The sequence below is a fragment of the Amblyomma americanum genome, chromosome 3 (assembly GCF_052857255.1).
Source record: "Amblyomma americanum isolate KBUSLIRL-KWMA chromosome 3, ASM5285725v1, whole genome shotgun sequence".
Classification (NCBI taxonomy): Eukaryota; Metazoa; Arthropoda; class Arachnida; order Ixodida; family Ixodidae; genus Amblyomma; species Amblyomma americanum.
Genome location: NC_135499.1, coordinates 77,051,212 through 77,074,462, shown reverse-complemented (window position 1 = coordinate 77,074,462; position 23,251 = coordinate 77,051,212). Strand labels below are relative to the sequence as shown.

Below are 23,251 nucleotides of genomic sequence, written 5' to 3'. Positions count from 1 at the left end.
GCAGCAACTACGGTGCACTCGATGAGCGCCTCACCAGCCTCAGTGGGCATACCCAACAATGACTACAAACAACCGAAAAGCTATATCGTAAAGCAGAAGCGGACAACTCGAACAGTGGTTGATATAAGTCCGGGAAGGTGTATAGCTTATAAGGACACATCGGTAATAGAACAATGCGGAAGAACGGTGACGATTAGAGCATTCTGAGGAAATCACACATCGGGAATACGTCTCGCACCATACGGACCCGTTTGTGATGGAGCTTTACGCTATCCGTGATGCGATGGAGTGCATAAATAACACAGCATCTATAAGATTAGCCTATATCTATATTTACAGAGACTCCTTAGTGGCTCTTAAACAACTCAAAAGAGTGAGTTAGACACTGAGCATCACTCAAGGGTCACATCCTGTCAATGTAAAATCAGTTAAACGCATCCAGATACATTGGATACTAGAAGATATTCACAATGTCTACCAGATTAAAGGAGATGCTCACACACGCCAAACACCCAAACACAAATGCCTCCCTCACTAGCCTTCCTTTTGGTCTCCGCACAGGTCTTTCCATCTTGACGTCCTCTAAAAGAACAGGTACAAGTGCCCTACTTCCCCTTGGAACTTACCTTCTCCCTCTTAACGAGATTTGTAGAAGTGTCCCTTAGAATGGTAAGGACTTGGGCAGCAGGGCTTAACACACCCTTTGTGGATAACGGACAACTCTAAGAGCGGAACCTGCTCAGATTTCTAAAAGAGGAACAGCCTCCATGACCTACTTTAGCTTATCAACAGCCTCTCTTTATGCCGCACGGCAAGCCTTCGCAATTAAAAAAAATTACTTTCCGCACAGAAAGAGTGTTCACTCGCTTTAACTCGGTCTTATAACGTCCATAAGATGTCAAGTGCTCCTTATTCCTGAGTGCTATCATACACGTAATTTAGACGTACTGTCAAGACCAAAAATAAAAAAATCAGAACTCTACCTCAATTGCGTTGGACAAAAAATATTTACGTAGGGAAGCACAACTATGCGACCGCTCGGCACAGCACGGCAGGTCTTAAAGATCGGCTCCTCAGATCATTTTCGGGGTCTCAAAGTAATGTTAGTATGAAGGTTTACGTGAGAGCCGTGATAACTATTTTATTTGTCTTCGAATACTGACGCTGCGTTGAAATCCTCTGAAGTGTTACTGGTACATTCAAAATTTTCATGTATTTTGACCCTGTGTGACTTTACGAAAAAAAAGTGGCATTTGCACCTTGGTAGAAATGGTGAGTTACATATAATGAGCATCGATGCAACTGAAAGGAACTATACATTTAAAAAATACAGAGTGGTCAAGTCGAGTGAAACCAACTGAGGGCGGTGTACACAATCTAGCGCTGCACATTTTTTCTGTGCATAAAACAAGCCATTTGACAAACTTTATATTTTGTATGACGGACGAGGAAGAAACCGTAAGGATTTTAACGCAAAATTTGTGTATGTGTTTTGGAGCGGCAAGCCGTGCGTGGCAGGAGGCAAGCACCCCGAGTGTTTTCTTGAACGTGCACGTGGCTCTGTGTAACGACCGAATTTATTTCGTCAAGTTCTTCAAAAGTACTCTTGTGTTCTCAACAAAGAGTAGAATTGGAATGAAAAGGAGCTAGAAATAAAATTTCCAGGCCCGCACGTGTTGCGAATAGTGAATTGTGGAAGTCGGTCCTCATCTTCAGGAACTTCAACTCTGGGCAGCCCTGCACTCTTTGTAGGCGTTTCTGACAGCTTCCGCTTGCTCAGGCTGAAAGGAAAAAAAAGCAGGAACATCAAATATCAAGCGGATTAATGGACATTCTCTGGTTTCCTACGAGCATCTTAACGTAAACTGCAACTTCCATTTACTACTGCAGCTGCCCTCACCAGTCTACAGGGCTGCTTTCTGTTCCACTTTGAACCTCAGCTTTCATTTCAGGCATGAATAGTCTTGTCAAATCTGCACAAGCTAAAGGCATGTTCTGCTGCACGTTCGCGCCGATCTGCCAAATGATAAGAAGCTGAAATAAACAGTGCCCAATACCGAAGTAAAAGCAATGACCTAATTTTTGAAAACTCTTCTTTGCAAAACTTGGTTTACAACGTTGCCAATCTTAGAACATGGGCAGTGGCGTTTATCTTTCGAGGCGGTAAGTTTCTGTCGGAACTGAAGAACTGTCGAGAACATTGATCATTGCTTCAGTTATCCCTATCTGTGCAAAGCAGACCTCTTACGCCGCTTCGTCCAAGATTATGTATATTTTTAAATAGTCCGCAAGACTTGGTGATTCAGCGCATCAAACGGAATGCATGCTCTGGATTAGGGAACGCGCGGTATGCCACGCCTGGCTTCGTGCCCTCTGCGTCTGGTTCAGGCACACGCCTTTTCTTAAGCCAATCTTTGTCAGGCAGTGTGCTCTACTGCTTTCCTTTCTCATTTGTTCGATCTGGCCTCCAAATGTCTTTGCGCCTTCGTCTGCCTCAGCCTTATCGCCGGCACGCCAAGTGTGAGTGTCTTTCGTCGCAGCAGCCTTGACAGTGACGGCGGCTGTTACGCCCGCGTTGCGCAGATGTAACTTCACTTCAACAAGGTTGAGGACTGGGCGAATTGGTAAGTATTCATTTTAATCCAGCCAGAACTTGTTTTTTTTACGACATCCTTTCATTTAATGAAATTGAAATGTAATGAAGTTGGAATTAACTGCCTAACAAAAAGGCGACTTAAGCATGTTATGTGCCATGCGGAGCGGAATTCAATTCTGGCGCATTCATTTTGAGGAACAGGAATAAGACTTATAGCGACTTTTTTGTTATCCTTTAATTTCTGTACAATTGTGTCTGGACAGAAAGGTTAATAGGTTCATGGGGCAGTTATCGTATAAAAAGCATTTTATACGCTTTTCCAGTGCTTGCCACACCCTGAGTGCCTGTCATCTTAACGCGTTCCTAGAGGCACGTGCGAACCATGCCTACCTCTGTTTACTTCAAATATTATTGAATGAGTACTTTTCTCAGCTTTCCCACTCTCTGTTTCACTTATAAACATATGAATGAAGCTGTCGAGGGCAAAAAGTTTTTACCTGTGCTGTTTGGGGCTTTCTCTAGCAGTTGATATTGTACTTATTTCTCACAACAATAAAAGAAACAAATGATTTTTGACTGTCAGTGCCTAAGCACCTGCAGTGCAGCTGCAGCAAAGGAGTCAGAGTTGTGGGCAGAATCACCCAATGTAGAATCTAATTGCACGAAACTTACATCACCACAGAATCAAATGTGGCGGTACTCATTAAATCATGCATTTTGTAACAGCGAGGAAAAAGAGTTTTGCAATACCAAATCTTTGGAGTACTAAAGTTTGCAACCATAACCGCAGGAGCTTCAATCAACGAAATTATCGAATATCCGGATTATATCAGCGAGCATACTATGCTTTTGCTTCTTTAAAACGACTAGCGTTTACCATGCAAGGGTCAATGAGGTAACGCTTTTTGCGATAGTTTCAACAATGCGTTTATTTCAGTCGATTATGTGATCTACAAAGGTTGAAAACTAATAGCACTGTTCTTTTTAATAAAAGATAATAGTGCACATACCACTAAAGATTTTGTGTATACATAAAAGGGGAAATAGTCAGGAAGTTGAATTAGAACTATGCTTAACGGCAACACAAAGCATGCTCCAAGAAATTACGGGAGAAATAAAATTGTACTCACGGAGAGAACTGCCGTCACCGCCGCGCTCTAAGCAATGAAAAGAAAAAAAAATTATTTTATTTGAGGGGGTGATTATAAAAATATTTTTGGACATACTGTTATTACCTACATCTTGACTGCCAAGAAAAAATATGGTGCTCATAATTAAACAAACACTTTTTGATTAACACTCTCACGACCAAGATATTTCGAAGCGCTTTCTAACATTTAGTCTCGGTATACGCACATAGGCTTCATATTAAAAATCGTATACTTCTCTTCCGCAATGTAGAGTGCTCCTACGATACTAAACACCCTCATTCTATTAATGCGGCCTTCACAATCTGTAATGCTATAAAACAAACGGGCGAAACGTGCTGCTAAACTTTGTAAACACGGACGTAATTTCGGAGAAGACAAGGCACAAAAGGTTCGGAAGCGGCGATCATTCGGACAATATATCAACGTCATTGCTTTTCACCGGACGCTCTCGATTAGGTTAATGCCACAGTATATTGAACATTCCGGACGGGAGATGTACTGTCATCCACTAGACGAATTAAGAATATGTACATTGATAGCTTGGCCTGTTTGAGAACATTAGACAATGTTCGCCTCAAATACCGAAGCTACTTTACAGCAAATGATAATATTGTTCTAACCAAGACTTGTCATTGGTAAATTAACGCCACGATACTAATATTACGAACGAAACTAATGCCACGGTACATGTATGTAGGAAAAATACGTAATCACATAGGCATGGAAAGGGACATGCTGGTATTTAAACCAATTAACAGTTTTATGAACTTTACTTTTTTTCTGGTCATATATTACAACAGGTAAAAAATTTGCAAATCAGGCGTTCAGATGAAGGTGATCTTCTGGAAAGTTATGCACCTGATATATATACAGAGTCTTCAGAATAGAGACCAACACTCGGGGTAAATCTTTATAGGTATATTAAAAATAAAGAAAGGCCAACAACCCACCCTTGGTGTCACAGTTACAGGACAGGAGTTCGTTGAAGTATAACATATAAACTGTAACCGGTGCTAAACAAAACTAGGAACCCAATAAACCAATCGAGCATTTTCTAAAGTGTCGTTACGTTTGCACAAGAGGTTAGAATCAAGTAGAGTGTCAAAAGCCTTAGCGCGAAATCTATAAACATGGCGACCGCCGGAGCTCCAATATAGAGGGTACAGGACGTGTGTTGAAATATAATTTGTCGTGTTATGGTGTCCAAACTGTCTAAAGCCGCTCCTAAAATTTCATAGTACGTTATTATGCTCCATAAATTTTATTATATAATTGTGTAGTACAGTTTTTTTTTTCATCAGGTGGAGGATTGCGCGGCACCGGTATTCCGACAGCGGTCTGCGGATGGTCTACCGCTAAAAAATCACTGCGGAGAAAATGACTTATGACAAAACATCGGAGCACGTATCAGTACAGAAAGAAATAGCTTAAGCATTTTGCTTTCACGGCGTGATTCAGGTTCTCCGAATGTACGAAACGGAGAACAATGAATTGCTTCGTACCCGGGAGTCAACGCGTTCGCCCATGCACTTCACCACTGCCTGGATCTGGTCATCGTTCAGGCCTGGAAAACGGAAAAAAGTGCAGATTCCATTTAATACGTTCGAAAACGGATTGTGTGAGAAGTGCACTGCGCTCACACTGGAACGTAGAAGTTGAGTTCTGTGGTGCTGCCACAGAGCGCTGGGAATTTGTGCTTGTGTGACATGTTGAATGCAAATGATACAAAGTGGCCCTAAGTTAAACGAGGTTTTGTTGAAAAATTATCTACATCAATCCAAGGTGCGGAGAAAAGCGGTGAGTGCGCATTAAGGCTCAGAAAAGCTAAAGTGATGACGCTATATAAGGTTTTTTTTTTAATATGCGAATAGTCGGTTCGTCAAGGTTTGTCGGAAGGTACCCACAAGACGCTCTAAATACTACAAAATTAACTCTGAAGCCGCGCGAGGAGAATCATTTCCTCATTAGCTAAGGGATCAGAAACACAAGCTAATATTTTGTAGGTTATGTGTACTTTAAGCGCGAGTACATCTGTAAGAAATAAAATACTTGGCTATAAGGTAATTTAAAACGAGAGTTTTTCAATCAAAAATGTCTCTTGGTCGTTTTCATCTGTTTCCGCAGAATCTACTTCTTCTTCGGCAGCAGCTGACGTTGGGCCCCAAAATGAACTTGAATGTTTATAATGGATCTGAACGATAGACTGCGACTTTAAGAACGCTGAATATTCATAGTGACTGTCCTTTGTCTTTCATTTCTTATCCCCTCACCCCTTTCTGCCCCGTGTAGGGTAGCAAACTGATTATTCTTACGGTTAACCTCCCTGCCTTTCCTCTCCCACCTACTTCTCCCTCCTCCCCCTCCTCCTCCTCCTCCTCCTCCTCCTCCTCCTCCTCCTCCTCCTCCTCCTCCTCGTCCTCCTCCTCCTCGTCCTCCTCCTCCTCCTCCTACAATAATGGATCCAATTTTCGGTGTCCTAGCAGATTTCCGTGCTCTGTGCGGAAACTTAGACAATTCTGTTTCTAGCTCTAATTTTCGCTCAGTTTGTGGGCATTGATCGCTGATCTGGAGCGGGTATGTTAATAACATAGCCCTAATTAGGGGATTTGCAGATTAAACATCACGCTTGGTGACGCACATGTTTTAACATGAATAAAAAAGCAGTAAACATGAACAAAGAGCGATACCAGGAAGCACGAGGCCGGATTCGATGGATGACAGACTGGTTCAGAAACACGGCCGAGAAGTGTGGCCCATAAATTTGCGTTGCTTGCAGTAAGGCTGTAATTGGGCGCAGATTCCTTCGTTAAACACGAAACCCCAGGGTAATATTTAAGAGCAGCTCCGAAATATTCTGAAAACGGGTGAAACGCATTTGAGTTCGCTTACCGCACAGTTCATGGGCGCCTTTGACGAATAAGGCTCCGGCCACGATGAGTGCACAGACGAAGAGCACCTTCATTTTGCACGGGCTGAAGCTCGACGCGAAAGCAACGAGAAAACGACAGGACAGCAAGAGAGAGCTCGTTTGGAAAACTCCGCACTGCTACCCGTTATATACTCTTGTTCGCACTCTACTTCCCAGTGTACTTTGCCAGAACGTGAAACATGAAGCCAACCACCTGAATTTTCTTTTGCAATATTGTGCAACATTTAGCGCACATGCTGGCGCAGCTTTCTTCCTCCGCTGTGAACATGAATACAATAAAGAAAGCCAGTAAAAAATGACCTAAGATGAAGGCTCTTTTCTGCCCACAGAATCGAGAGTGTGCTTTAACAGGAAGGTCTGCAACGTCGATGACACGCTCCGCGCCTTTTAATCATTGGCCGGTTTCTCTGCCTTTCTGGTTTTCTCTCTAGTTTTGTCACGGTCTTATCACGCTTTTCCCCTCGAGTCGATCGCGCTGAGAGGCGCATCCAGCATGTCGCCATTGCGTCTTGCGCCCTTCTCGCCTTGCTTATTGCGGACGGCTCCTGGTCTGCGTTTCGCGTGCCGCGATTGTCAAGGCCATTAGCGACCACCCTTCGCGCTTTTGCTTCCGCGCTCTTCTTTGCCTTCAGGGCGCACAAACTTGCTGTTACATCTGTTTCGAAACAGATTACAATGGTTATATGCAATATATTGCCAACAATAAGAATGTCCTGTGGCCTAATAAAGAAGAAGGCATGCCTCCAAGGTCTTATACAGCATGCGCTTTCTGTCAAGAATAAATTGGCGGAGGGCTGCACCTGTAGTGTCATTTTCGTTTCTATGTTTCCCGTCACATATTTTTCGCGCAGTTCTACGCTTTATACAGACAGAATTTGCCGCTTATGCATGAAAGAGCCTAGTCGGCACATTCTGCTGTAAATATTTTATTTCAGGCAGCCTAATCGCTCTACGCAAGTAATTAAGAGCAAGAGTGAAGACTTTTGCCTTATATATTTTGGCAATAAGTTTGACAAATACTGCCACTGTGAGGCACATTGACCTTTTGCTGCTCCATCTCGCAGTTTACCTCTCATTATCGCGACATGTGCAGTAATCACCAAGTACTCCGGCCATCCATTTCCAAGGTTATTATCTTCAAACATTAGTGTAGCGAATAAGACCGTTTCCATGTGTGCCCAAAATTCCAGGTGGCAAGCTTATCGAGGGCTTGCAATTTCATTGACATTCTTCTGCTTCCGTACTTCTGGCATTTTTCTGGCTTGCCAACAAGTGTTTTTTATTTTCGAAACAATGCGCTGTGTTCTTAGGCGGATACTGGAGTGCCGCCATGAAGCACTCATTCCGAGGGATCAATGTCTTTATAACTTCGGGAAACGTGAAAAGCTTACAGTAGGTGCGAATGAAACTCCAGTGTCATGAATTCCGTCCGTTGCTGCTAGCATTTATTCTTTATTTATGTATATACTGCGGACCATGCATATGCTTAAGAAGCTAGGGCACATTAAAAATATCGCCGAACCACAAAAATGTACCCAAAAATTACTTGCTGTTGCGCGAAAAACGAATTAAACAAAAGGCATTTAGCCACGACTGATTAAAACTTTGAAAATTCAGGTAATTATGACTGCATGTATACTGAAACAGCAAGAAATGATAGCATTGCTTCCAAAATAAAATGGGTAAAAATGATAATGACTGTGGCCTCCTAGATTTATGCCTTCGATGAGCACTAGAAAGCATTTAAAAAATATTTATTAGATGACTGCGGCTCCCACTTCGGAGGAATGCGTAAGAATTCACGTATCCTCGCCCCTCTGTGCCCCTAATTGCCTCTCTTTACTTTTTGCTCACAGTTCGCTCCGTCCACACTTCCGGCTTTTCAAATTTGGCGCCGCTTTACTCCAGCCGCGCCCACGTTTTGGACATTTTTGGCTGTAATTAATTAACTAACAAACCCACATGCACCTTATGATGAAAATTTCGTGATGACACGAAACCGCAAACATAGCCATAAAGTGCTTACGCATTAAAATGTTTCACAGAATCCATATGAGGAACGTCAACTTTAAGTGTATGCCTTTGCGCCATTTGTAGCTCGTCTCTGCAATCCTTGACATTGGTAATCGCCTACGTCTTTGCAATTCTTTACCTCAATCGCAAAAGTGTAGCAAAAAATCTAGGACACTACGCTCAGGACCCAAATCGCACGAGAAACGGCCAATGAAGCGCGTGGTTTGCTGACACACATGACGTCAAAGTAAGGCTCCCATTGGCTGGCTGGATTCGGCATATGTATTGATTGCAAGTGACCTTCTTATGTAACATCCTCATAAGGGCAGATTTTCGTCCCCGCGACCACAAGCCGCAGATTTTTGACTTCACTAAGGCTGACAATGCTTGTATTTCAGACAATCGTTTCTTGTTGTTTAGCGCATTTCGTTAACTTGGATGGACCACAATTGACATCAAAGTATTATGGGAAACCTTTAAACTGAATGTGTCATATTTTATTCGTTAATTTGTATATTTGCTGTAGAAGGATAAGAATATAAATGCTTAAGCCTTGCGTTACTCGTGACGTCACATATGCTAAACGCAAAGTTCGACTCGAAGAATCTCTCCAAGTTAAAATCTTGGCGCCGCCACCCCCCCCCCCCCCCCAACCACAGAAAAAATATATAATAACTTCACTGTTGCCACACAAAGCATGACAAGTCGACTAAAGGCCGCTAAAGGTCACTGATTCAGTAATACACTGAGTTACTTTATAAGGACGTCTTGAAGAAAATGTTGGAGCCAACTCAAGCTCAAAAAACATAGTGGTAAGCCATCTTCGGAAGAAGGGAACCTTGAATTCCCCAATTCACCGGATATATATTATTTGTCGGTTTATACTAATGATAACGGTACAAATCCTGCTCATTGTACAATGAAACATATCGAACCAATAACTGTGATTGAGAGCGGTATACTAAGCCCGGTGTTAAATTTGGACACAGAAATGGGACCAGGACGTGACAAGATGCCATATTTCTTTCTCAAAAGAATGCCGAGTAGTTAACTAAATATCGATACATAATATTTAATGAATTATTATGAACATGCACTCCCCAAAAGGAATGAAAAAGAGAAAAATCATCCCAATACACGTCAGGAATAAAGACTGATATTGCTACTAGAGACTGATCTCAACTACCTGCTCTGTGTCTATAATACGGCAACACATTGCGACGCATTATGCGACGCAATGCGACGCATTATACGCGCTCCACGATACAGGTGTGTGCGGTAAATAATTTGTTATTGCATTATTTATTCTCAGCAATTTCGGTTCCGTTTTCTGCAGCGGTGGGGTGTGCTATGACGTCACTCGTTAGGAAGGGCAGCAACCATGGTCATGTGGGCCCCAAAAGTAGTAACTCACAGACCGCTGCGTGACCTGCTGTCGTAGAAATGCCATGCATACCAGGGCTTTTCAAAATGCAGGCCGGTACCGTGATAAGCTGAGCAAAGCCAAGTGGACGAGGGGCGAAGTCGAGTTCTTAACAAGCGGCTCGCTTGGGCCGATCTCAGTCGGCATAACGCGTGTGGCAACGCGATTTCTGCTTTGCTACACTACACCGACGCCGATGCTCGGCGGACGTATGTGTCGGTGGCCCGTAGCTGACGGTGCGTCAGTCGACCGACACTCTGGTAACATACAACGACACTTCGCTCCGCACGCGCTGCGGGTCTGCTCCGGGTCCCGTCACAGCTGATTACGATATCTGCTGCTCGCTTTTTTCTGCAGCTTGTCCGTGTGTGCGCTAAATGAACGCCTCAAGATAATTCTACAAGATTCAAGATAATTCTGCAAGATGCGGCATTTACCGCGCCAGTACGGCATCCCAGCAGGAATAAGCCCATGACGACGACTGCACCTCTGCTCTACTTTTGTCTACATGGCTGCCTATGCAGCAATAGCCGGTTCGTTTGGCATTAAGTTTAAAGCTACGTTCCACTTAGGATGAATAATCTCTTCTTTTTTGCGGCGTTTCTACAGTTACTCGTTTACGCAGCGCCAGCCTGGGGAACGTTTCACAGCCGTATAGTTGACGCCCCGTATACCCGGAGTTCCTCGCTCGTTGTAACTGCGCTTTCCGAGTTGTCCAATATTTGACCTTAAATTGCTTCATGAAGAAGTATGTTAGACGGCAATTTGTAATAAGAAAAATGAATTAAATTGTTGTCCAAGATATCGATTCGTTCCTCTAAATTTTCGAATACAGCCCACCCCTAAAAACTGTTACTCTAATGATTTTTACCTGGTAACGCACCGCTTGACGCACCTCTTCTTGTTGTCACAGATAAAGGCCCCAGGATCTAGCTGATCTGCATCTGCGCACGGCTCCACGTGGCTGCGCCCGGAATCGTGATATCAGCCTTCGTTGACGTCACGGCACTGCAACACCACCAGGGGCTTGGCCTACAAATACGGGACGCTCTCACGGACAGGGCCACTTGGCAGCAGGGGACAGCGAAGAACGCACCGCTTGACGCACCTCTTCTTGTTGTCACAGATAAAGGCCCCAGGATCTAGCTGATCTGCATCTGCGCACGGCTCCACGTGGCTGCGCCCGGAATCGTGATATCAGCCTTCGTTGACGTCACGGCACTGCAACACCACCAGGGGCTTGGCCTACAAATACGGGACGCTCTCACGGACAGGGCCACTTGGCAGCAGGGGACAGCGAAGAACGCACCGCTTGACGCACCTCTTCTTGTTGTCACAGGTTGGAAACTGTGTTTTTCTTTTTTTTCTTCTTCTCAAAACTGCTGTCTTACTGCTGCCAATATTGATTGTTCTGTGTGTTTGTGCGTGAGAGCTTGATAACATGAATAGCGAGCTACGCGATTTCAAAGAGCAGTTTGAGAGGGAAATGAAGAAATTCAAAAGACAGATTGAGCAGCAGCTGGAAACGGAGCTGCAAGAAGTGAAAAAGAGCCTTGAATTTTTAAATGAACAGTATGAGCAGACGAAAAACCAAAATGAGCTGCTAGAGAAGGAAAATAAAGCACTGAAGAAAGAAAACGATGCTTTGAAAAGTGAGTACCGAAATGCAAAGAAACAAATTGATGACCATGAGACCAGAATCCTCACAAGTGAACAGTACTCTCGAAACCGCAACTTGGAAATTAAAGGGATTAAGGAAGAAAAAGATGAGAATATTGTCACATACTAGGTCACATTGGCACTGCTTTGAATGAGCCCGTGACTGCAAATGACATTGAAGTCTGCCACAGGGTTAAGCTCGAAATGAAAATGCAGTTCCTAACATAATCGTGCAATTCAAGCACCGATCAAAACGTGACTCAGTGCTCCAGAGGGCAAGAAAGGTTAGGCTTTCCGCTACTGACATTGGGTGGTCAGATGAAAACCCCATATATGTAAATGAACATCTTTTCCCGGTGCTGAAGAAGCTAATGTTTAGAGCTGTCGAAAAAAAGAAAGCCTGTGGTTGGAAATTTGTGTGGGTAAGGGACGGAAAGATTTTCGCCCGCCAAGAAGAAGCGTCGACAGTAATCCACATCAGAAATGAGCAAGATGTTGAAAAGATAGTGTGACCGCATCAATATGCAGCCTAGATCGTTGCCGTCATCAGGAATGGCGATGGAACCTCATGAAGCAAATCACATTGCTGCCTCTGAGAACATAAATGGAATTAAGTGCTTTCACCTTAATATAAGATCAGTGCGCAATAAACAAGATTTTCTTAATATTCTACTAGAAAAATTTAATTTCGATTTTGAGGTAATAATGCTTACAGAAACTTGGCTTCATTCAGAGTGTGATAATATCACTGATGACAGGTACAATACATTTTGTCTGAATCGAACTCGGAAAGGTGGTGGCGGTCTGTTGTTGCACGTAAAAAAATGTATCGAGTGTGATGTGCTTGATCAGTTTTCTATTGTTTCCGATGATGTAGAGTGCCTTACTGCAATAAGTCAAAGGTATCTTATAGTTGTCATGTATCGTCCTCCTAATGGAGTAGTTGACTCTTTTCTTCGTCACCTTGAAGACATCCTTAACTATGCAAGCAATAACAACCTCAACTTGTTTTTGGGTGGTGATTTCAATATTGATCTGATGACTAAATCCAACACTCAGCAGTGCTTACAAACCTTACTCCTATAACACTCCTGCCACAATGTGATCAAAGACGCTACACGTATAACAACAACGTCGTGTACCTTATTGGATGTCTTTGTCACAAACATCCCTGAACACGAAGTTTTTGGTGGCGTTATCACGTCCGGCATAAGTGACCACTTGCCTATTTTCTTACTCGCTAAAAATGCGCTAAGGAAACATGCGGACGGAGCCAATGTAATTAAAGAATTTCAAGAAATTAATGAAAAAACTTTGAACACATTTCGCACAAACCTTTCTGCGGTAAACTGGGAACCAGTGTATAGCTCCCCGAGCGCCGATGGTGCTTATGAACTTTTTTTGAGATTGTTTATTGATGCATACTCAAGTTCATTTCCAATGAAAACGTGCAAAAAAAGAAGAAAAATTCGAAAACCTTGGATCGATAACGATTGTTTGCAACTAATAAGAAAAAAAGAAAGGCTATTTACTAGGTTCTTAAATACTCGCAATCTGAAAGACTGGGAAATTTTTAAAAGGCATAGAAACAAAACTAATGCTAAGCTGCGAAAGGCAAAACAGGTTTATTTATGCAACTACTTTGAAGTTGGTAATGCCCCAAAAGCTGAACATATATGGAAAAAAAATAATGTGCTGCTAAATAGAGTTCCCGTAAAGGAAAATATTAATGAAATCATACTAAACAATAAAGTCATTAAGGGAGCGATGCTAGCAGAGGAATTTAATACCTTTTTTCTAAACTTGGTCACCAGCACACATTCCTCGGAGGCAATAAATGGAATGATTAGAAATCCACAAAGTCTTTACATCGACCCTACAAGCGAGACTGAGGTCTGTGCTGTGTACCATTCACTGAAAAACAGCTTTGCTTGTGATATTGATAATATCCAGATCAAACCAGTAAAATATGCACTAGACCTCATTTTGTCGCCGCTCACATACTTGTACAATATTTGCCTCTCAACAGGCACTTTCCCCAGGAAGATGCAAATCGCTAAGGTAGTCGCTATATTTAAAAAAGGGGACAAAAATAATCTGACAAACTATCGGCCAATTTCCATCCTGCCAGTCTTCTCAAAAGGTCTAGAAAACTCATCCACATACGAATTACCAAGTTTGCCACTAAACATAATTTAATTAATCCCACTCAGTTTGGCTTTAGAAAAGGAATGTCCACAGAATATGCTCTTTTGGCTCAAAAAGAAATAATTTTGAAAGCAATCGAAGAAAAATATGTAATTGCAGGTGTATATATAGACTTTTCGAAGGCATTCGATAGCATAAACCATGTTACTTTGTTAAAAAAACTGGAAGTATATTGAATACGTAGAATACCTCTCGACCTCTTAAAGTCTTACCTCGAAAACAGAATGCAGTGCGTTTCCATACAGGAAATTCTATCCCCTTGCCAGCCAATAAAAGCAGGTGTCCCCCAAGGCAGCATACTTGGTCCCCTATTATTTAACTTGTACACAAATGATATTACGTGCATTAGTAGCAACGCAGAATACGTAACATATGCAGACGACACGACAATATTTTTTCGCAGTCATTCCTATCATTCTCTTCAATCCGAAATAAACAACACTCTGGAAAAACTGACCACCTGGAGCGAAATAAACTCTTTACAGATTAATGCTAATAAAACAAAGGCCAATATTTTCACTACCAGACAAGCAGCCAGCGCTCCAGAGATGACGTTCACTTTAGGCGACGCAGATGTAGAAATCGTAGATTCACTTTCACAAAAATATGTCCTGGGACACGCACATTGACCACGTTACCACACAGATAGCAAAAGCTGCTGGGGTCATAACTAAATATAAATCGTACTTACCGACGGCCGTTAAATTACACATTTACAATTCACTTTTCCTTTCACATGTTAACTACTGTCTCTTAGTGTGGGGTAAAACAACAATTGGTAATTTAAATCGCATACATGTCCTACAGAAAAGAGTGATCCGCAGCATAGCAAATGTTCATTATCGTGAACATACATCCGAACTTTTCACTAAATTTGACATTCTTTCCATCCATCATATGTACTCATTCTACCTTGCAAAGCGATATAAGCATGACTCGCTTGAAATTCTCCGTACACTTGCTAACTTGACCCCTCAAACACGACACTACAATACAAGCACTAATCTAATTTGGAAAATTCCTTACTCACGCTTAAGACTATCTGAACAAATGCTCCGTCATGCCCTACCGACCCTACTAAACCACCTTCATTGTCAAGGAATTAACATAAGCACCATTACCAACAATGTGCTTAAGTCCTTTGTAACGCGACAGTGAGCGTGTATGAAATTGTTGTTGTATTTTAGAAATTCTCTTGTAGAATTGGTGTGCTACCGTGGCTGCATTCCTTGTACATACTGACCTTTATTTGTGGCTCTAAAATGAGTAAAATATTTTTGTATTGCATATTACACAACATACTGACTTTTAAACTTTCTAATGTATAAAGATGTATGTTTCTTAATGTTCCACTGTATATGCCTCATAAATAGGGGGCCCGAAGCTCGTCAAGTGGAAACTTCCACTTTTTCTTCGAGCACTCCTCGTCCTCCGCTAATCTTTTTGTGAGGAAGAAATAAAATTATTGATTGATTGATTGGTTGATTGATTGATTGATTGATTGATTGATTGATTGATTGATTGATTGAACATGCCGCTGGTGGGATCAGAGGTGACGGCGTTCACATGTCGCGTGCGGTTAAATACCAAGTGAGCTGCTGCAGCGGCTATCCACCCGTCCGCTTTCGGGCGTATTGATGTTGCATGTAGCCTAACCTTGAGAGTGATCAGTCAGAGTTGCTCCCTAGACATAGGACGGGCGTGGAACGTCCTGTAATACCCCCATGCCAAGTGGAAGATGATCGAACGGTAGAGGAGACAGCTGTGAGAGCCCTCTTATGCTGCGTATATGGCATAAAGGCTGCCAAAGCTGAGTCCCTCTTTAAGATATTCAGGAGACAAGGGTAAGATGTTGGGGGCCTCGTTACCACATACGTACGAAGCAAGCCAACAGTCATTCCAACTAAAGAAAGCATAGGTCGACGTTCATTGTTGTGTGATGATTATGAATGCGTAATTACTGGTGTCATTATTTTTTACGAGGAACGTAACTGATTGGAAAGATGCAGAGAGGAGCAGGTAGGTGGTCGGAGGGATCTGAACCGGCGACCGCGAATTGCGGCAGTAAGGCAAATTTCTTCTGTTACCGAAAGGCGCTGCAAGCCCGCGCAACACCGGTGGAAAAACCGCGACAAGCGTTCGCTTATAGAACGAGAAATACGCCAACGCCAACCGGTCTTTCCAGAAGTGCCAGTGTCAGACATTAGGCGCCGATTTGCACGTGGACAATTTGCGGAATACGTACGCAACGCGGTGGTGTTTCAACAGCGCAGTGCCGGCAGTTGAGGAGAGGGAAAGAGACTGAGGGGGAGTGGGAGCAAAGGCACGGACAGCGAATGACACAATTCTGCGACGCGTGTAGCCGAAGCGCTGTGTGCCGTTCTCCTCACCGCTTTGTGAACCGGGCGCGTTTGAGAAGAATGTTTTCTACAGCCTTCTTTGCTTGCAGGCGGACTGGCAGTTGAGGCGAGGCCAAGAGACTGAGGGGGAGTGGGAGCAAAAGCACGGACAGCGAATGACACAATTCTGCGACGCGTGTAGCCGAAGCGCCGTGTGCCGTTCTCCTCACCGCTTTGTGAACCGGGCGCGTTTGAGAAGAATGTTTTCTACAGCCTTCTTTGCATGCTAGCGGACTGGAGGCCACTCCTTTCAACGTAATCTTAGTCCCCAAAGTTTTCCTTCTGTCGCAACTCTCGGTACACATCTGGTGTTATTTTTTTTACGCGAAAACCGAATTGTCCTCTATCAAAAAGTATCGGAAACTGATAACTCTTTCATGAAGGTTCGGATGAAAAATTACGGAGGGCGCATAAGAGTGCTTAAGTGCTTCGAATGAAAAACCGTGCCCACGGGGTATTACGTTGATAGCCCTGAACGGCTCATGCTCGCGGTTTCTGTCCGTCCGTCCGTGACACTCTTCTACACAATAATAAAAGAAAATCTTTGTGCACGAGGAGATTCGAACCACCATCTTTTTGTTCCGCAGGTGAGCGTGCTAACGACTACGGTACTTCCTGCCAATACATATGTAGTTCTCCCTGTCTATGACGCTTGAGAGTGTTTGCAGAAAGGCGTCGAATCATATAGATTCCTCCCAAATGCCCTCCAGTGTCTCCAGCATTTAAGATTCGCAAACAATTGTGTACATAATTAACATCTTAACCACACATCAGTGACAAGTTATCAAAGCGCCCCCTAAATTTTTCTGCTGCAGTAATGGCGTACTACTCTAATCGAGCACCCAGCGAAGCTTATCTGATCGCGCCGCTCGAATGGAAGTTGATGGCAGCGACGATATACACAAACCCCGCGCGAGAGAATATAGTTTAGCCGGCGGGCTGTTGTGCTGTGGTGACCGCGCAGTGCTCTAATGAAGTTTCTAGCGAAACGGAGCTATTCGCGCCGGCGAGGGTTTGACACCAACTTTGGGAGAACTTTTATTTCTCCTTGTTTCCAGATGATGCAGGCGCTGCCGTTGATGTCAGGGAGGTGCACTGGATTTTCGGGCTGTCTGGCGTGGACAACAACGGCTTTTGCGCTTCAGGAAGAATGTAACCCGTTTGCATTAACATTGCTTCCTTTCCTGAGAAGGCGCAGCATGCCACTGGTAAGTGCCCGGCATGGTGTGTTCCCAAAAGGTCCTCGTACTGAGAGTAGTGCATTCCTTCTAAAGTCTGCATATTAAACGAGTGCGTACGGAATTCAGGCCTGCTTGTTCATGGCTATCTGTAGTTTCTTCTTTAGGCTTTAGAGAGAGATATTTTGGAGCCATGGATTTCCAATAAAGAAAGAGAATGGTATTGTAGAGTCTGCATGTTAAATGTGAGTGCGCGCGCAACAAGCTTGACCTGCTTGGTGATCGTTGTGAAATTATATATATATATATATATATATATATATATATATATATATATATATATATATATATATATATATATATATATATATATATATATATATATATATTACCAAAATTGATTTCTGGCAGCTGATTTGGTGAATATAATATAAAATCACCAAAAATTGAGGAAACATAACAGGATTTAATTCACGACGTTTCGGCTGGAGGACCAGCCTTTTTCGAAAAAGGCTGGTCCTCCTCTTATTATGGAGTTGGCATTGGCACAAATGTACGACACATGAACAAAACAGCAAGCAAACGGATGCTGGAAAGAAGATGGACAAAAAAGAAGGAAATACTAGAAAATATAGAAAGAGAAAAAAAAACGGGGAAAAAGCAAAAACATGCTGTCCCCCGCCGCCCACCGAGCAGCCGCGGGGAGCCGGCCCGGGGAAAAAGGGAAAAACGAGGAGTGGGTGGGGAAAATAGGCACCCCTCAAGGCACGAACAGAGTGGCGGCGAGTACGGTGCAGAGAAGGAGTCGGTGGCGGAATCGTCCAACAGATGAAATTTAGAGATACGAGCACTCACGTGCCCCGGCCATAATACATGTAGAATTGATGTCCTCAGTGAGGGATCATCATCATCATCATCATCAGCCTTACTACACCCACTGCAGGCCAAAGGCCTCTCCCATGTCTCTCCAATTAACCGTGTCCTTTGCCAGCTGCATCCACCGTTTACCTGCAAACTTCTTAATCTCATCCGCCCACCTAACCTTCTGCCAACCCTGCTACGCTCACTTTCTCTTGGAATCCACTCCGTTACCCTTAAGTACCAGTGGTTACCTTGCCTTCGCATTACATGCCCTGCCCAGGCCCATTTCTTCTTCTTGATTTCGACTAGGATGTCATTAACCCGCGTTTGTTCTCTCACCCACTCTGCCCGCTTCCGGTCTCTTGACGTTACACCTATCATTTTTCTTTCCATGGCTCGCCGGGTTTAACTCAGGCTGAACTCTTTTCGTTAGCCTCCACGTTTCTGCCCCGTATGTGAGTACCGGTAAGATGCAGCTGTTGTACACTTTTCTCTTAAGGGAAATTGGTAAACTGCCATTCATGATCTGAGAGAACTTGCCATATGCTCTTCACCTCATTCTTATAATTCTAGTTATTTCCCTCTCATGATCCGGATCAGCTGTCACTACATGCTCTAAGTAGACGCATTCCTTTACTACTTCGAGCACCTCGTTGCGAATTGTTAACTTTTGTTTCCTTGCTAGACTGTTGAACATTACTTTGGTTTTGTGCATGTCAATTTTTAGACCCACCTTTCTGCTGTGTCTGTCTAACTCATTGATCACGATTTGCAGTTCATCTCCTCAGTGATTCAGCAAGGCAATGTCATCAGCGAATCGCAGATTATTTAGGTATTCTTCATTAACTCTTATCCCCAACTGTTCCCAGTTTAGGTGTCGGAATACCTCCTGTAAACAGGCGGTGATTAGCATTGGCGTGATTGTGTCTCTTTGCCCGACGCCCTTCCTTATTGGAATCTTATTGCTGACTTTATAGAGGATTATAGTAGCTGTGCAGTTGCTATATATATCTTCGAGTATTTTGACATAAGGCTCTTCTTCACCCTGATTACGCAATGCCTGCATGAATGCTGAGGTTTTGCACTGAGTCGAAAGCTTCATTGTAATCTATGAAGGCTATATATAGAGGTTGGTTATATTCTGCGCATTTCTCTGTCACCTGATTGATAGTGGGCTGATGATCTAATGCGGAATATCCTTTACGAAAGCCAGCCTCATTATTTGGCTGATTAAAGTGCAAGGTTGCCGTGACTCTATTAGTGATTACCTTAGCAAATACCTTGTAGGCAACGGATAGTCAGGTAATTGGTCCGTAATTTTTTAAGTCCTTGGCGTCTCACTTCTTATCAATTAAGATAATGTTCCATTCTTCCAAGCTTCTGGTACGGTCGAGGTCATTAGGCAATGCGTATACAGGGCGGCTAGCACGATCTCCCCCCCCCCCCCCCCCCACTTATCCTTCAGCAGATCTGCTGTTACCTGATCCTCCCAAGCTGATTTTCCCCTTTGCATTGCTCCTAGGGCTGTCTTTACCTCCTCTTTTGTAACTGGCGGGATTACGCATTGCTGTGCGCTACTGTCTCTCTCATTAACGCTCTGATTACATTGGCTACTGTACAGATTTGTGCAGGGCCCTTCGGCTACGTTATCTTACCCATATTGCTAATGACATTGCCCTCCTTGTCTCTTAACGCATACATCTGGTTTTTACCTATGCGTAGTTTCCTCTCCACCGCTCTTAGGCTACCTCCGCTCTTTAGAGCATGCTCCATTCTCTCCATATTAAACTTCCTTATGTCGGCTACCTTGTCCTTAGTAAATTCAATAACGCTGTCAGTTCTATTCTGTCGGTAGGGTTAGACGCCCTCATGCTTTGACGTTTCTTAATCAGATCTTTCGTCACCAGAGATAGCTTTCCGATATCCTGTCGAAATATCCTACCGCCTACTTCTGCTGCGCACTCCTTAATGATGGCTGTCAGATTATCGTTCATTTTATGAACATCAAGATCATCTTCCTCAGTTAGAGCCGAATATCTGTTTTGCAGTGATATCCGGAATTCCTCTACTTTCCCTCTTACCACTAACTCTTTAATGGACTTGCTCTTCACTACCTACTTCCGTTCCCTCTTGAAGTCTAAGCTAATTTGTGACCTTACCATTCTGTGTTAGCTACAGCGCACCTTTCCGGGGACGGCCGCATCCTGAACGATGCCAGGTTGAGCGCATAGTATGAAGTCGATTTTTTTTTTAGTCTCACCATTGGGGCTCTTCCAGGTCCACTTCCTGTTCTCTCGTTCGGAGAGACAGGGCGCTATAGAGGAGGGGGGTGTAAAAAATAAAAAATAAAATTTATGCGCAATGAAAATCTACAGGGAAAACTAAATCATGGTGAAGACGCTTGCTGGAAAATAGTTATTTATTTCACAATACTGCAGGCAGCGCCGCTGCCCAAGCAGCAGAAGTTAGAGAAGGAACGTCTTTGAACAATTTTTAAACATAGCAATTTCAGCTCTTTTAACAATAGGTAACGGCAAGTAGTTTCATTGCTGAATGGTATGCGGAGAAAATATGTTTGAAAGAGTTTGGTGCTTGCAAAAAATTGCTTACTGATCTGGAATGATTGAGACGTGACAATCTTTTCTGTGGCAGAAGCAAATATTTATCTCTCGCCATACCTATCTTTGGATGGTAGATTAAATACAGGAATTTAGTTTTGCTACAGCTCGTCGTGCTTGCGGCGGCTGCAGCCCAAGACAATGATATATTTAGAGAAGTGCGTCTTAAAGGATGACATGTCTTCATTGCAGGCGATATGGGGCGGAAGGTGGTCACCATTACTTATATCGTTCAGGGCATGTCCTTTGTGTGAAGATGACACTTTTTCTATCTTCATTTTATCATAGCAAAATTCCTGTAGCGAAGACTTGTAAGTAAAATGGCGCAGAACATTCTCTTGAGATCTGATACCAAGTAAAAAAACTACGAAACCATTTGCTGCAAAGGTTTGTGGAAGACTAGTCTCGGTTGATTACCGGCATATTTTTTTCGTTTGTCGACTTCGAGCAGTTTACAGATGTTATATAAGTTTTTACTTTCTAGATATTAGAGCGCGGCTCTTAGGTGCCCGTTCGTGAATTCCGCGTCGTAGTCGTCGCCTGGCAGATGGTATTTCACTCTGCGACTACCTGCCACAGCGAGAGCCGAGGAATTCACAACCTGAAGGTGGCTGCGATGGGCCGATCCCCGAGGGTGTCTAGCATCGTAACAAGCCCCCTACCAGCTGTGGCAGGTGCGGTGTGAAGTGCTGCGCAGAAACTTCGCATTACCGACCTCCGTAATTGTGTGTACTTTTTTTATGAAAAGCAGGAATGGGAATTTTTTGTCAAGTTATGCCTAAGAATTTCTGTGCTTGTTTCACCGGTGGCACAGTTTTATTTCAGCGCAGAGTGCTCTGAATCGGAAGCCTCTTTCGGCGAGAAAAGAACAGCTACTGTTTTTTGAGGGCACAATCTAAATACATTTCTGTGAGCCGAAATCGCTAGGTATTATGAAGATTATCTGTCACATGTCGATAAGGTTGAGGATGTGCACGCAATTTAATCGTCATTGAGACAGACTGAGTACGTAAAGAACCTTTCATTTAGTTTGGCTATGATAGAACACACATCCCTTGCATCTGCTTTAATGCACTCGTCTTTAGAGGCGAGGTAAGGCTGCCGATACATCGGCACAAGAAATAACGTCTGCCAGAACTTTTTGTCACTTGTTTTAAACTGTATAAGTTACTCTAAAAAAATATAGTGAGGAAATGGAATATGTCAGGAACGTCCATGAGAAAACCCTACAAAGGACCCTCCCGTCTAAGACGAATGAGCGCCAAGAAAAATGGCATAGCTACGAGGAAAGAATGATTAGCCTTCCTTAAAATAGAAAAACGTTGAAACAAGCTGATGTACAAACAAGTGTTAAAGACCAGCGCCACCAAACTCCATTGTCTCCCACTATCAGAGCCATACAGAAGTCGCAAAATTACCGCGAATGGACTGTATATTTTCTTCCACAATGCGACATTTGCATTAGGTTCGTGGGATTCGAAATCAAGGTGATCTTGCCTATTTACGACAAGATTTCAGAATTGCAGTAAGGCACAATATTGCAATTCTGATGCAAGGGAACCCCATATACCGTAAGGATTCGGGGTCGCATTTGATGCCTCTAAATAGGCTTGGTTTTTTACCCCATTGTCCTAGCCAAATACTTCTGATTTAACAAGGATAAGACCGCGCCCGAACTCGCAAAGAACTGCTCAATTTACAGCCAAAACCTAAAGCACAATCTTTTTATAAAAACAGAAAAGAGCAACTTATACAGCATCGCCAAATATTTATTTTTATATTGCGATAAAAACAAAGCAAGAATTGCTGCGTTTTTACAATACCAAGGCAAACGCCGTGGTGGCTGAGTGGTTAGGGCGCTCGACTACTGATACGGAGTTCTCGGGTTCGAACCCGACAGCGGCGGCTGCGTTTTTATGGAGGCGAAACGCTAAGGCGCCCGTGTTCTGTGTGATGCCAGTGCACGTTAAAGACCCCGAGGTGGTCCAAATTATTCCAGAGCCGTCCACTACGGCACCTCTATCTTCCTTTCTTCTTTCACGCCCTCCTTTATCTCTTCCCTTACGGCGCGGTTCAGGTGCCCAACGATATATGAGACAATAATTCTTTGCATAGCAGGGTCTGTGAGAAAAGGAATAATGAAGGGGGAGAAGCTCCAATTTAATTTACAAACTCGTTAAAAAAATTCAAAAAATTCCTGAGCATGCGCGTAGAGA

General features: G+C 43.3%; 1 protein-coding gene across 1 annotated transcript in view; it reads right to left on the bottom strand.

Annotated features, from left to right (window-relative positions):
• Window positions 1–1,559: 1,559 nt before the first annotated feature.
• Window positions 1,560–23,251, bottom strand: part of LOC144124684 (uncharacterized) — a 39,507-nt gene continuing 17,815 nt past the window's right edge. The window contains exons 4-5 of the mRNA XM_077657519.1: window positions 3,727–3,753; window positions 1,560–1,781 (exon numbers count right to left, since the gene is read on the bottom strand). Of these exons, the coding sequence (XP_077513645.1) occupies window positions 1,722–1,781; window positions 3,727–3,753 (87 nt within the window). The 3' untranslated portion in view covers window positions 1,560–1,721. The remainder of the gene's footprint in view (window positions 1,782–3,726; window positions 3,754–23,251) is intronic.